General features: G+C 35.2%; 1 protein-coding gene across 2 annotated transcripts in view; it reads left to right on the forward strand.

Annotated features, from left to right (window-relative positions):
- PTPN4 (protein tyrosine phosphatase, non-receptor type 4) overlaps window positions 1-14017 on the forward strand; it is a 90278-nt gene that overhangs the window by 33898 nt on the left and 42363 nt on the right. The window contains exons 7-12 of one of the 2 annotated variants that reach the window (XM_026852583.1): window positions 156-208; window positions 2390-2510; window positions 3620-3707; window positions 4465-4506; window positions 4874-4962; window positions 9633-9696. In XM_026852583.1, the coding sequence (XP_026708384.1) occupies window positions 156-208; window positions 2390-2510; window positions 3620-3707; window positions 4465-4506; window positions 4874-4962; window positions 9633-9696 (457 nt within the window). The remainder of the gene's footprint in view (window positions 1-155; window positions 209-2389; window positions 2511-3619; window positions 3708-4464; window positions 4507-4873; window positions 4963-9632; window positions 9697-14017) is intronic. The other variant, XM_026852584.1, reaches the window with a different exon arrangement.

The following is a 14017-nucleotide window of genomic DNA, read 5'->3' on the forward strand; positions in this document are numbered from 1 at the left end:
TTTAAAGTAAATTACTGTTTATGCAAGTAGAAGTGTGTATAATAATTATCTGTCCAGTTTATTGATCGACTATGAAAAAACATGGCTTTTCAAAATAACCAAATTTCATATGAAATATGTAATTTTATATATTTCTCATTTTCAAAACAAAACAGATTGCCCTGTCCTTATAATACTGCTGCTCTTCTGGCATCCTATGCTGTTCAGTGTAAGTATAATTAATATTCATGTACCCGTTAGTATGGAAATATTTGAAAAGTGGCATCAATTAGTTTTTGAAGAATGGAGTTTGTATAGCATTGCATTGTGATGTTTGTGGACATGATATTACTTTTCTAATAATTAAGGAAATATGGTTACTTGGTTTTTCTCCCTCAACATGTTTTGCTAAATTAGATATGGAAAAAATACTGGTAATGCTGTCTGCTTTCCTTCTATAAACCCATGCAGTTAAAAAACCCAAAACCAACCCTCTTGTATTTCTCTGTATTCTGAAGTGTGGGGTTGGGTTTTTTCTTGAGAATTATACTAAAGCATTTTTTAGACACTTAAACATTTTTAACATATCATACAGTGAACCTTCAAATAGGCGTGGAAGAGGGAATTCTGGTCATATCTGGCCAAAAAGTTCAATACCCTTGTTGTCAATTTTAAGCCATCCAGTGAGTAGATAAGGCTTGAAGACTGAGATTTAGTCCTCTTCCTCTCTCCCTATTTTCCTTCATAAACTTAAATTGTTCAGTGGAAGAAATAAAAGCCACCTAAGAGACTGTTCAGCACTTTGTTCTTGAATTTTGTGATTGTCAGAAATTCAGTTTTAGAAGCAATCCTGATATATCCATTTATATTAATGTATTTTTCTGCTGTAAAAGATACTTGTATCTACATTTAGTACCACGTATACTTTGTATGTATCAGAGAAAGGGTGCCCATGTTAATCTTTTCAGGGAAAAAAATGTATGGTCATGTTAATGTAACATTTTATGCATAATTTTGATAAGTGGTCACCTCTTTCCAGATCAATCAGTAGAGCATTTTCTCTTAAACAAAACTCCCAAACTCCAGCTACTTGGAAATAGATATGTACTGCAAGTGCTGTCATGCTGTAAGGCTTTACCTTTGAAGTATTGGATAATGAAGCAGGCACTATGAAAAGTTTATAACATTTTAAGCTTTTAAGCACGACATATTTTTATTTTTCAAATATTGTAGAAGTGGTGTATGTGCTGTGTATTGTAGTTACATTTATATATATCCCTATGCCCTTAATTTTTTCAGGGTACAGATTTCTGTCTAATCATCATCTGTGCATGCCTATTACTAACTCTCTCTGGGTTTAGCCCTTGGGATTCTTTATAAATATAGGTAAATAACAGATGTAGATCTCAGGCAGTCCTGTATTCTCTGTGGTGGATTTTAGCAAGACATGCATTCTATTATAAAACCTGGTACTATTTTCCAATTTTTAAATTATTTAAAATGGGATCTGTTTCTGGAGATGCAAGTACCCCAGACTTCTTTCCTACGTTCCCTTCTCTTGCTTATCCTCCTGCTCCACAAGTGCCTTCATCCCCCTTGTCAGTTCTTCCATGCTCCACAAAAGTATCAGTAGGCCTGCCCAGGATGCCATGTCATGCTGTGTTGCTGTGAACTTTCCAGTTTTCACGGGTTATCTTAATTATCTATCACATACATTACAGATATTTAAAGCTGAATTTTTTTGGATTATAGTTAGCCTCAAAGCCTGTATTAGCAAATGTATGGTTTTTATTCTGACAGTAAATTAGGTTTTACTTTATTTCTTACAAGAAAGATTATGTAAACGCACTTTTTAGTAGTTTCAAGTAAAGTAGTTTCAGTGTAGGTGTGTGTATGTGTACTTTTTTCCATACATACAGCTGAATGTGCAAAAAAATATTTTTCTAATGCTTCTGAATATATCTTGGTACATAATGAGTTGGTGGTTTTGGCAGATCTTAATGGAGAAATAGCAGTTGTAGTGTTAAAAATAAATGTATTGCGTAATCACATGAAAGCAAGCACAGGTAAAATTAAAAAAGAAAAAAATCAAATCAAATACCTTGAAGTATATTCTTTAGTGCTAGCCATTATGACAGCATTTATCAGTTAATTTGTTTATTAAAAAGTAAACATTTTATAAACTTCCTTCATAAGCACCTACTCAAAGCTTTCTTTAAATTATCTCCATGGTATTCACTGAGAATGTGACTGTTTATTCAAAATGGAAAAGGGGATTTCAAATGTCTTCTCCATTTTTGTTTGCTCTAGATCATAAAGTATGGGGGAGCAGACTCTTGTGAATTTGGGGGCATTGCATAATGCCAAGTACATCAGTGATAAACAATAACCTCTCTTTTTAATATTTTAGCCGAGCTGGGAGACTACAACCATTCAGAAAACTTGCCAGGCTACCTCTCAGACTATTCTTTCATCCCTAGCCAGCCTCAAGACTTTGAAAAAGAAATAGCAAAATTACATCAGCAGCACATGTAAGGATTTATAGGAGAAGATATTGACTGACTTTATCAAATCCTGACTGCTGGTGCTGTGCTATTGTATAAAAAAATGAGTATTTTGTCTTAAAGGTTTCTGGGGGTGGTTTTGGTTTGTTTTGGTTTTTTTAAGAGTACATTTAATGTGATTGATTTTTGTAGATTGTATAATAACTACCATTAATACTCTGCACAAATGTCTGTGAATGGGAAATGACAGGGAAAATAAGTGAAAAAACAAACGTGTTAAAGGTACACTGAAAACTATTTGTGAGTATTACATAGGATATTAACTTAGCAGTATATAATTTCTTTAAGAGTTTTTTTTCATTCTTTGAGAATGTTCTGTGCATAAAGGGTTTGTTTTCATGGTGCTCTCACCAGTAAACAAGAGTTACTTTAGCAGTAACAAAGTCCTTTTCTTCAATATCTGCTCTTTCCTGTGTGCAAGTCTGTGACCTTTTACTAAAGAGGAAAAGGCAATGAAGCAATGGAAATTATTTTTTTTTCCAGTGTGTAACATTGTGGTAGTTTTTCAGTGATGGTTCCTTGGTATTTTAGAACTTATGTGCTTTTTGTTACAGTTAATTTTAACAAAATGTAAGCTATTTACAAAAACCTTTGCTTAATTGGGGCATGTTGTTGGCTGTAGAAACTACTGAATGTTATGTTACGTTTCAGTCAATGGCTTAGCAAATTCTTTTTGGTAGAGTAAAAAAATTAAAGTGATTTGATGGTAATTTAAACTTTAAGGGTGAGCCTTGGAGAGAAATTGCAGTTATCAATACAAAATACAGGACTGCAAAAGTAATTTCCAGATTCTAGAGCTCCACAGACATTTAAATGATGGAGTGCTTTAGAAATAAAATGTGTGCGTTTGTAGACTGTGTTGAGGACTTCTGTCAAGCCTTTGTTGATGTGGAAGCACAAGGTTTTTTCTGTTAAATTTTTTGGGTTGCAGGCTGTTTATGGTGAGAAAGGAAATTCAGATTTCAGGATGGAGGTAAAAGTAGTAAAACGGATGCAGATTTTCTCTTTGAGCTCGCTAGGGAGCATGATGTGGGGGGTTATGTTAGAATGCTTCTGATTTAGCCTCTTTCTTTCAGAGGGTTGTCTCCTGCAGAAGCAGAGTTCAATTATCTCAATACAGCACGTACCTTAGAACTTTATGGAGTAGAATTGCACTATGCAAGGGTAAGTTTGGATGAACTAGTATTGTAATATAGAAATGGACTCTTCTGAGCTTTATGGAAAAATAAATATTTATTTTTAGTGAGTCTTCCTGGCTGCTGCTTCCAAAAGGAAAAAAAAGAAAATAATATTATCTTATTAGGTGCCTAATTTACCAATTTCAATAACCACTATTTCACTCTAGTGAACACTTGACTTATTTGGACTTAGTTATACATGTGTTATTCAGGTTGAGCTTGTTGTCCTGAATGCCAGTTCAGTTGGCTACTGGTGAATAAGAAAAATGTGATCGTTGAATGTGCGTTTGATATTTAAGGATCTGTCAGCTTTGAAAAATATTTAATTTCATTCTGATTAGAACCAAATGATAAATCATTATCATTATATATCATGGACTGTTAATGTAAGGTGGGGGGTACTATAATTTGATATAGTGTCAGTTTTATTTGGTAAAGCAAGTAGCTTGAGGTCTTGACTAAAACAATCTTAACCTGTCAGTACAGTGCTACCATTTCTGCAAAGCCTCTGAATATAATTAATTTTAGTAACTAAGACAGCTCTTTTTTAAAAATATTCTTGTCCTACTCCCTAAGGTTAGAGAAACTTGCAATAGAATTTGAAATCTACCCCACTTCACTGCTGTCTGTATCCTGCTGTTGCACACATATCGAGATACCTATAGCAAGTGTTTGATTATAGAACAAAGATATTTCAGAAAAAATGTGCTATTTAAATATGCTTACAATATTGTTTGTTTTAGAATCTCTCCTCTCTGTGTTCTAAGGTTGCAGTTTCTTTTCAGGTAGGAGTTTTAAGTTGCTAGTTGCTTTTAGTGTAGCAAATGTGAAGCCAGTCTATTAGTACTGTTATTTGTAATAAACTGCTAGAATACTCTATATTGTGTATTTGAAGTTGGTGGAAGACAGAAGATCTAACTTAAGAAATTAAAATTCTATAAAGAACTCTGAACAAACATCTTGGCTTGTCCTAAATAGGAATGAATATTTTAATTCTTACTTGTCTTGTTAAAACACATTTCCTTCCATTTTAATTGAGGTATATTTTACTATGGTATTTATGTATTTAGAGAGAGAGAGGAGAATGAATATATATGAGGTTTCAAAGATACTTACATTGTTCTTCAAGTAATTTTCTCTTTTCTTTTAAAGGATCAGAGTAACAATGAAATAATGATTGGAGTGATGTCAGGTGGAATATTAATTTTTAAGAACAGAGTACGAATTAACACCTTTCAGTGGTAAGGACAGCTGTTTAAACTAATGTTTTTGTTTATTTTTATTTTTACCAGTGTCATATGCTTTAAAAGAGGCTGAAACTTAGTTGTAGCATATCAAGTTGAAGTGATTTATCTCATGCTATGCTGTGGGTAATTTTATGATGGGGCTTTTTCCTGTTCTGTGTGCTGTGCTTTTAAATGATTGTGGTGCAAACTATATGAATTTTAACACATTTTTTCTTCAGGAGTTTGAAAGCATACTTTATGTTTAATTAACCACATAGCCAGAGCCTGTGTTATGGTCTAGCTCACAGTCTTTAAAGATACCTGAACTTAAAAACACTAACCTGGAGAGTGATTGCTCTTACCTGTTTTGTCACATATAACTTAATTGCACTCTGTGCATTAAATTAATGTAGGTATGGCAGTTGAGGATAACTGAGGTGGAGCATTCAGGTTATTGTCATCTCTTAATTCACAGATAACCATTTTCATGATAAGGATCAAAAAAGTGCATTTATTGCAGAAAATCCTGTCATTTATTTCTCCCCTTAACTAAAATAGTTTTTAAAGCTGTTCTGTAAACATGAAGTTGTCCTCATTAAATACATTACTCTAGTTTTCAGTCTTAAGTTGGGATCCTGTTCTTATATATTCATAGAAGAAGGGGAAAGATCTAAGAGAAATCCTGTTCTGGACTATATAGTGCTCTAGAGAAGTTATGTCACCTTCCCCAATGCTTTTTTTGGTTCCCTCAGAAGTAACCTTCCCTTGGTTTCCTTTGCCTGCTTGGAATCCACTTTGACAGCCTGCCTTATTACATATGTTGTTGAGCATGCTATAACAGCATTCTGAGTGGGCGAAGGCAGCCATATGAAATAGACACTAGTTTACCAGGCACAAAAGCTGTTTGCTCTAGAAAAATGATGAAAAGTTTTGCATTTTCATTTGCTACTAATGTGTGTGCTTGGGCAATGCAGCACTGGACTTTTCTAAAGTTTTCGACTGGTCTGTCATCTTCATATGAACAGATTAAATTGATTACCACAGTTGAAACTGGAAATTTTTTTCTCTGAATTCAGAGTGTTACAGGCAGTTGAAATCTTTGTGTTTTTGTTGTTCTCTGTTAGCACAGAGTAGGATCTGTTACTTATAATCAGTGACCTGTTTTCATTTAGTAAGTTCCCTTGCAGAAATTGAAAATGTTAATCACTGTCTTGATCTTTCCAGCAACCCAATGAACTTCTGAGACATTCTGGTTTTCTGTGCTAAGCTTAGTCTCAAGTTTTCTTGTAGGACATTATGTATTCTGTGGTTCACCATGTTACGAAACAGCATGGATAGTCAAATTTTAGGTAGATGTTTGGAGAGAAAGAAAAAACAAAGCTATCACCTAAATGTTATCCACAGCCAGGTACAACTGTACATGGTAAACTTTTTGCTTGTAAGCATTCAAAGAAAAGTAAGCCTGAGGCAATTACGGAGCATGTAGATTTTCAGTCTCCATGGTTAGTTGGGTAAAATAAAACAGGATCTTGCAGTGACAAGTCTGGAACTACTGTACTAGTCAGTCAGACCTGCCTTCGTAACAGTGACATGTTCTAAGAAAGATATCCTTCATCTGGTAAGAGTTTTGAAGTGTTAGAACCATTTCTGGGTTAAGGCTGCTTTATAAAATGTAAAGCTGTAATAATCAGAAAGGTTTTAATTTAGGCTGCTTTCACTGCTGTTATTTTTGGGAAAACAGTAATAGTAGAAATAGATTCTATAAAACACACTGGTAAATTACTGAGTATGTACAATGTAAGTCATAATTAAGCTACATGTCCGTACTGGAAGCTAGAGGTTTCTGTGAGCTCTGCTTCCTATAGTTTGCATGCCAGGGATCCTGATCTAAGTTCTTAGTGTGGTTTGTGTGTGTGTAATTACCTAAACAGTTCTTCTTTGTATTCAAGCATATCAGCTGACATTAGGGATATTAATTTCTTCCTGTGAAGACTGTAGTACCAACATAATTGGTCTGTAAACCTCCCCCCACCATTTCATCCAATTATAGGCTTTCTTTTGCTATGAGTAAGGATATGAAATGTCAGTTCTCACAGTATAGCTCAATAGTATACCTATTACCTTTCCTTTTTATCTGTAGTCATGAAGCTGCACCAGTGACACCAGTACTGATACTTTTTCTTCTTACTTCCACTAATTCTTGCTCCTGTGCAACTGGAGCTGTGTAGTGTCTTCCCAGTGCTTTATGGCTACAGTGGGTGTTTAGATATCCAGTACTCCTGAGTTCCAGTACTTTTTCAGTACTCCTGAGCTGAGTTTCAAGACAAATGAGAGGATAGGCATGAATGTATGTGGGAAGAAATAAAGGTTTAGCTGTATTTCTCAGAGAAGAATTAAGTAAAATGGCTTCGCCCTCTCCCTCTTAATTTGATATTATATCTGAATTGCACACGATGAACCTTATCATCATGGGGAGAAATGAAACAGGAGGAAGACAAGGCAGGTATAAGGTAAAACAAAGGAGACCACCTTTTATCCAGTGTGTCCTAACTTGATCTTCCTGTATTGTAGGTAATTCCTCTTCTCCCCAAACTGTGCTACCAGGTGCAGATTTCTGTGAATCCAGGGAGCAGATATTGTCCGTGAAGACCAAAGGAGAAGAGCATGGAGTAGCTCAGCCTTTCTTTTGTTCACCTGTTGAGCAGTGGACACATGCTTTCCTTTGCCTCTCTTTTGCAGTTGATATACCCCTGGAAAGCTTTGTTGTCTTTCACGTCCATTCCCAGTTGCAACTGCATTTGCACTTTAGATTTCCTAGTTTTATCCCTGAACGCCTAGGTAGTACTTCCGTGTTTCTCCTTGGTCATCTGATCCTTCTTCCACATCCTGTAGACTTCCTTTCATGTTTGAGGTCAATCAGCAGTTCTGAGTTCATCCAAGTTGGCCTCCTCCCATGCTTGCATTTTTCCTACCACATCAGGATTGTTCTGGTTTAAGAAGATTGTCCTTTGTGATTGTTCACCTCTCCTCAGTTCCTGTGCCCCAAAAGGCATCTTCCAAGGGATTTTTGCCTACCAGAGCTCTGATCAAGCTGGAGTTTCTTCTAAATTCCAAGGTGGTTTAGGAAAGAAAAGAGAAATGGGAAAAGATTTAAATAAGCATAATTTAAAGGCTAATATTCACAAACTTCCTTTGTGTTATTGGAGATAGAAACTCTTTCAATAAATTAGGACATCCAAGTTAGGTTCCTTCTCTGAATAATCCCCTGGAGAAAACTGTCTCCATTTGATTTGGTTAAGATGATAATTTCTATATATAGATATCCAACTTAGGTGTCTGTTAATGTTTTGCTTCTCATCCTTCCTAGTCTAGAGGGCTTTTTATTCAACAAGGTGATTAATATTCAAGTAGTAATTCTAGTCACTCTTGAGGTCCCTGTATATTCTTCATGAATAAACATCTCAAAAATTGTAGCACTATCTTCACTGACTATTTAGTTGTTTTGGGTTTTTTTTAGTTTGGGTTTGGGGTTTTTTTGGTGGGTTTTTTTAATCTTTCTTTTGTAACTTTACCAAGCCTGTATAATATGCTGAAGTACAGGGACCATCAGAGATGATAGTTCAGATTAGTAAAGGTGCTCTGTATAAACATGCTGTGTAAAAGGTTGATTGTAACCTCGAGTTTGCTGTGTAATTTCCCATGAATTAACTGCATGATCTAGATTCCCTTTTGCTTTGTGTTTCATGACAGTTGGCAGCGAAATGTCCTTTGAGTGAGATAGCATTTGAATTTAATGTTCTACAGTTTGCAATATCTTACCATTTGTTAATTTTCAGTCATGGAAGTTACTATGTTTTTTCTTGTTAGAATTGTAATCTTGCTTTTATTGCTGACCAAAATAGTATTCCTCTATTTAATAAAGGATGCACACTATCCTAATATTGCATTTCTCTGAAAAAGTATATGCTTAGATTGTGATGGAAACGTGGCCTGTCTTTTCTCCTTTAGCATAACTAGCATTGCAGTGACCATCCAAAATTGTCTAGAATTACTGTCAGCATCTCCTATGTTTATAGATAACCTCTAAGACAAAAAGATCTGTAGCCTGATTTTTCCCCGTTGTGATATTTTAAACCTTTCTTCCACCTCATAGCATGATGGGTTTTTTGTTTTGTTTTTTACCTTTATAAATACCAATATCTCAAGACCTTATCTCCATGCTTATATCTTGTCTTAGATATTGTACTAAACCAAGTTTTGGTTATATTTAAAGAGATTTAAGAACATAGAGAAAGAATGTCTTTCAGGAATCAGGTGAAGTTCAAAGTATTCATATTCTAAGGGATAATGAAAGTGGTATCAGAAAAGCGAATGTCTGGTTGGAATGACCTGGGGATAGAATATCTCTTTGGACTTTGGGACTGTGAAAGGTACTTAAATTAGCAACTGCCTTGGGTTTAGGATAGAAATAAGTGAATTTGATCGATAACATAAATATATGGTGCAAATTTCAAATTATACAAGCTATTTTATATAAATCTTTGATATCCTAGTTTTTTGTCTATGGAAGTTTAATGGAAATCTGTTCTCTCTAGGAAGTATACTTTCAGTAGGTTGTACTTAAGCCTTTATCCATAATTTAGTATACTAAGTGTTTACATATTGTGATTTTATTTTTCATTTAGGTTGAAGATTGTAAAAATTTCTTTTAAGTGCAAACAGTTTTTTATTCAACTTAGGAAAGAATTGGTGAGTACTGTCTTAAATTTCATCTCAAAAATATGAGAGCAATGAAATTTCTCTATACTGCATGTCTGCGTTATACTCACTGATACTATGTTGATTCTTGCATTTATCTGCATTTGAAAGTCCAGTTTCACCAACATTCTGGATATTTCAGTGCTCAGATGGGCCATTACAATGCTTTATAAGACTTCTTTTCATTTGATCTGCCTTATTTTAGACATTTAGTTGGATATTTGTATGCAGGATATGTAACTTAAGCTTATAGAAGATGAATGTTGAAGAAGTTGAAAGTAAATCTATTTAATTTGGTTTCTTCTGAAATTTAAATTTAAACTAAAGGCAATGCTTAATGGTGCTTCAGTTGTATATGTGCTTGTAAATAAATGTTTGATTAAAACATGCTGATTTGTATTATTCAGATATAGTAATACAAGTTGGCTTTATTACTTGCATTTAAACAGAAGTGATAAGAATGTATTTGCAGTTTTAAATTACATATGGTAATTTTTTACACTTACTTCTAAATTTGTTTGGGAAAAAGTTAAAGCTTTCTGTGGGGAATGTGTATGTTTCACTGCTTGTGGTGTGTATTTGCTACCCTGTGAAGCACCACAGGACCATGGCACCTTTAATTCAACAAGAAGTGGTTTGTTCCACGCCTCCAAGAGATTAAGTCTAAAACCATCACAGACGTATCACTGGGGAAAGATGGAGGAATTAATTAAAAATATGACTATGTGATTAACTCATCAGATTAGTTAAAAGATTTTTTGCAGTTCTTACAGCTGAAAGGATTTAAAGGCCTGCAATGCAAAGTTATTGACTAGATAAAGATGGATTCAAGGTAGATGTGCATCCTGAGTACTATAGGACTAGTTCCAGATTTAGAGACAATATGATTAAACATGAAAAATATAAGGAGGAGACACCAGGTACTTTATATCAGGCCCCAGTGTCTGGTGACCACTACTAGCACTGAAAACAGGAGTCAAACTGTGTATCTTAAAGGCTTATACCTTTAAAATGGGGCCCAGGAGTTTGTAGTTTTCACAAACGGAACTACCTGACCCCATGCAGGAGAAGTTTAACGCGTGTGCTCAGAGCAGCGTGGGTAGCTATCAGTTCAGAAGTAGGAGAAGAGGAGTTAGAGGATTTTGGAGTAATTATGTGTAGAAAGAAGTTAATTTTGGCTATTACATGAAATAAACAGGAGAATCTGTCAATGTGAGCAGACATCATGCAATGTGAGCAGAAAAATGGTAATGATATAAAAAAAGGGCAGGGGGGAATATTTTATTATGGTGATACAGGTATTTCTTAATAGCCTGCAGGCGTTAAAGGCTAGTTCTCAAAGGCAAACTGATCTCTGACAGCCCAGATGTCAAGTTTTGTCTTGATACCTGTGTGTGTATCTTTCATTACAGTTGCAGGTATGTTGTATTTAGATCTGAGATGAGAGTTTGGGGTTTTATTTGGGATTCAGAAATTATAATCTGCAGTTGTTTTCTAAATCAGAGCTTGAGAAAAGGCTGTAGTAGCAGAGTTCAGGACCTTGAAAACTGAGATACCTAGATAGAAAATTGGATTGGGTACTGCACTTGAATGTTTTATCTGTTTTCTCCAGAAAAATAATCTGCATGTAGTTGAAGGTAGTCTAAAGATAGCTTTCTCATCTTGTTTTTTTTTTCTGTTGCTTTTTAATACTCTGCAGAATGTAGTATATGTAACTAGTGTAATTTCTCTTCTGAGACATCTTATCCAAGCCAACAAGTTAAAAAGCCTCATACTGTTTTTCTTTATATGTATCAGATGAAAACTGATGTCAAGAACTTAATTTTCATTCATTCCAAGTCATGAATATCTCAAGATCAAAGCTCAAATTTGGCTTCCAAAGAAGGCATACCTAAACTAATTTTTTAATCAAACCTAATATTAAAATCGTTATTTCCAGAGTTACTTTCCCTGAGTAGACATGTATGATAAGACTCATCTCACCTATATTCAGCTTCAGTTAGGTTAAAAGAACATATTTTCTTTCATGATAATTAGCTAACCAAAGCTAATCATTAGACTTCCTTTATAGTAACCAGACCCATGCATGAATTGGAAGTAGGTTTTAGGATGGATTAAGTTGCTCTCTGGTGGTATATGCTTACTTTTGCTTTCACTCCCATCGACAATGAAGGGAGCCTAAATGGCTCTTTTTAGGCAGCAGAAACTCGGTGAAGTGACTCAGTGATTGCACATTTGGTATGTAAAATATCTCTGGTCTAGTGCTTTGAGTGTATGTTTAGAAGCACCGATTTATGATATGGCAGTGAAAATACATTCATGATATGCTGATGATGTGTTTCGAAGTTGTGTGTAAATACAAAACAAATTGTACAGCTGAGTAACCATATTTATTCGAATGCAAAGCTGAGATGCTATAGGATATTAAATTAATGGACTTGGGAGAGGAATTTTCCAGTGGTTTTATTTTTTTCCAAACTGGGCTACATATGCTTTTAAGTAGTCCTAAACAGATACTTTTCAAATACTGCTAATGAGTGTTGAGACCTTTTAATTGCAACTGTCCTCAAAAGTGTAAGTGCCTTATCTTTTAATCATCTATTAAATTTATTCCCTGACTAGAGGCATCAACATAAGTAAAGAATTATTTGCCTACTTTTAATAGATTATATCTGTGTTTAAATAAATCACTTGGAGGAAGTCAAATGAAGCAATGGAAGCTGGTTGTGTATCCTGACAATTATATAGCCAGAACACACATCGACTGGAGTAGATTTTCTTTCCCATTGTTTCTTTATGGTATTGAGGTGGGGAAAGAACATTATGTGTATGACTTCTTCATCCAGCATTAGGTGCCTTCTGAGCCATAACTGCAATGGCAGTTTTTTTCACTGTATTTTTGTTTATTCTGCCAGTTCTGTATGCTGCTTCCATTTACATGCTTTGAAGCTGTTTGAGAATAAGTCAGTAGTTTCACTTTTCTAGATATTTCCCTAAGCTTCTCTGCGTTTAGTTAGTTGCACCCTTGGCTGTTGTAAAGTCAGTAGTCAACATCAAACTTACTGCTGTCCAGCATACTTCAGTGGTCTTGATTCTGTGAGAGCCAGATAAGCTGTTCAGCATGTTCTTTTGCTCTTTCAGAGACCAGATGTCTACTGAAAAAGTTACTTCAGTCTCTAACAAAACAATATCATAGGTTTTGTCCATAACCAAGACCTAGTTACAGTGAGTGGCCAAATTTTTTTTTTTTTTTTTTTTTTTAATTATAGATCATGTATTTGAAGTTTGTACTTTGAAATTTTTCTTCTTACTGACTTTTTGAAAGAACTTGGGCTAGAATCACAAGGTGATATATGGACTTATTCGACCAAGTGCATACTTGTTCTTACGCAACTCTGGCATTCATTAGATGCCTGATGCCTGTCTGATTGTTGCCGAAGACTAAAAAAGTTTTTGCTATTGGGCTTATGCATGAAAAGCCAATACTGTTGGCACAATCTGTGTGGCACTTAAGCTTCCACAGGACTTTTGCCCACTAATCAGGGAATATCTTGAGTCTCTGGAGCATCTGCCACTTATGAAGTGCATGTCTCTTTGTGTCTCTCAGAGATGGGGGTAGGGAATTTTTGCTGTGTTCTGGGATTATTTTTGTTTGTTTGTTAAGGCAAAGTGAGAGAGACCCACTAGAAAATACGTTTTTCAACCCAATTTCTCTCCTGAGCGGTGAGACATCTGCTCTGAAGTGCCTGTTTCAAATCAGGCAAAGGTGGGTTTGAATGAGTGTCCCCACCCAAGGTGAATGTTCAAGAGCTGAGCTGTTGTATGTGAGAGGGGCACCAATAACAATAACCATTCTGCTTTGTTGTTTGGGGATTTTTTTTCCCCCTTTTAATAAAAGGAACCACAAACATTACTTAGACTTTACTTGCCCCATCCCTTCAGTGTTTCTTGGATTCTATAGGTAGTCTGCTGTGTGGGGTACATTTGTAAGGTTATGATTTAAATAAACTTACATGGTGGTATTTAGCTTACCTGTAGTTTCATGCTTGGGTCCTGAGCCTCAGCACTGATACTGCATTCCAGCTGCTTCATGCTTCCCCCAGCAAGCAGACTGTTTTCTCTAAAAGGAACCATGGACACAATTAGTAAGATAGTAATTTTCAGAGCAGAATCCAACTGTGATTCCCTGAGGTAGTGTTCTAACACTGTCTCAACAGATGTAAAACTCTGAAATACCTGTATGTCATTGTCATACCATGGAGCATTCAGCATCTTCCTGGATCATTGTGCTATAAAAACATTCTCGTAGTCT

The sequence above is a fragment of the Athene cunicularia genome (assembly GCF_003259725.1).
Source record: "Athene cunicularia isolate RWA chromosome 7 unlocalized genomic scaffold, athCun1 chr7_part1, whole genome shotgun sequence".
Lineage (NCBI taxonomy): Eukaryota > Metazoa > Chordata > Aves > Strigiformes > Strigidae > Athene > Athene cunicularia.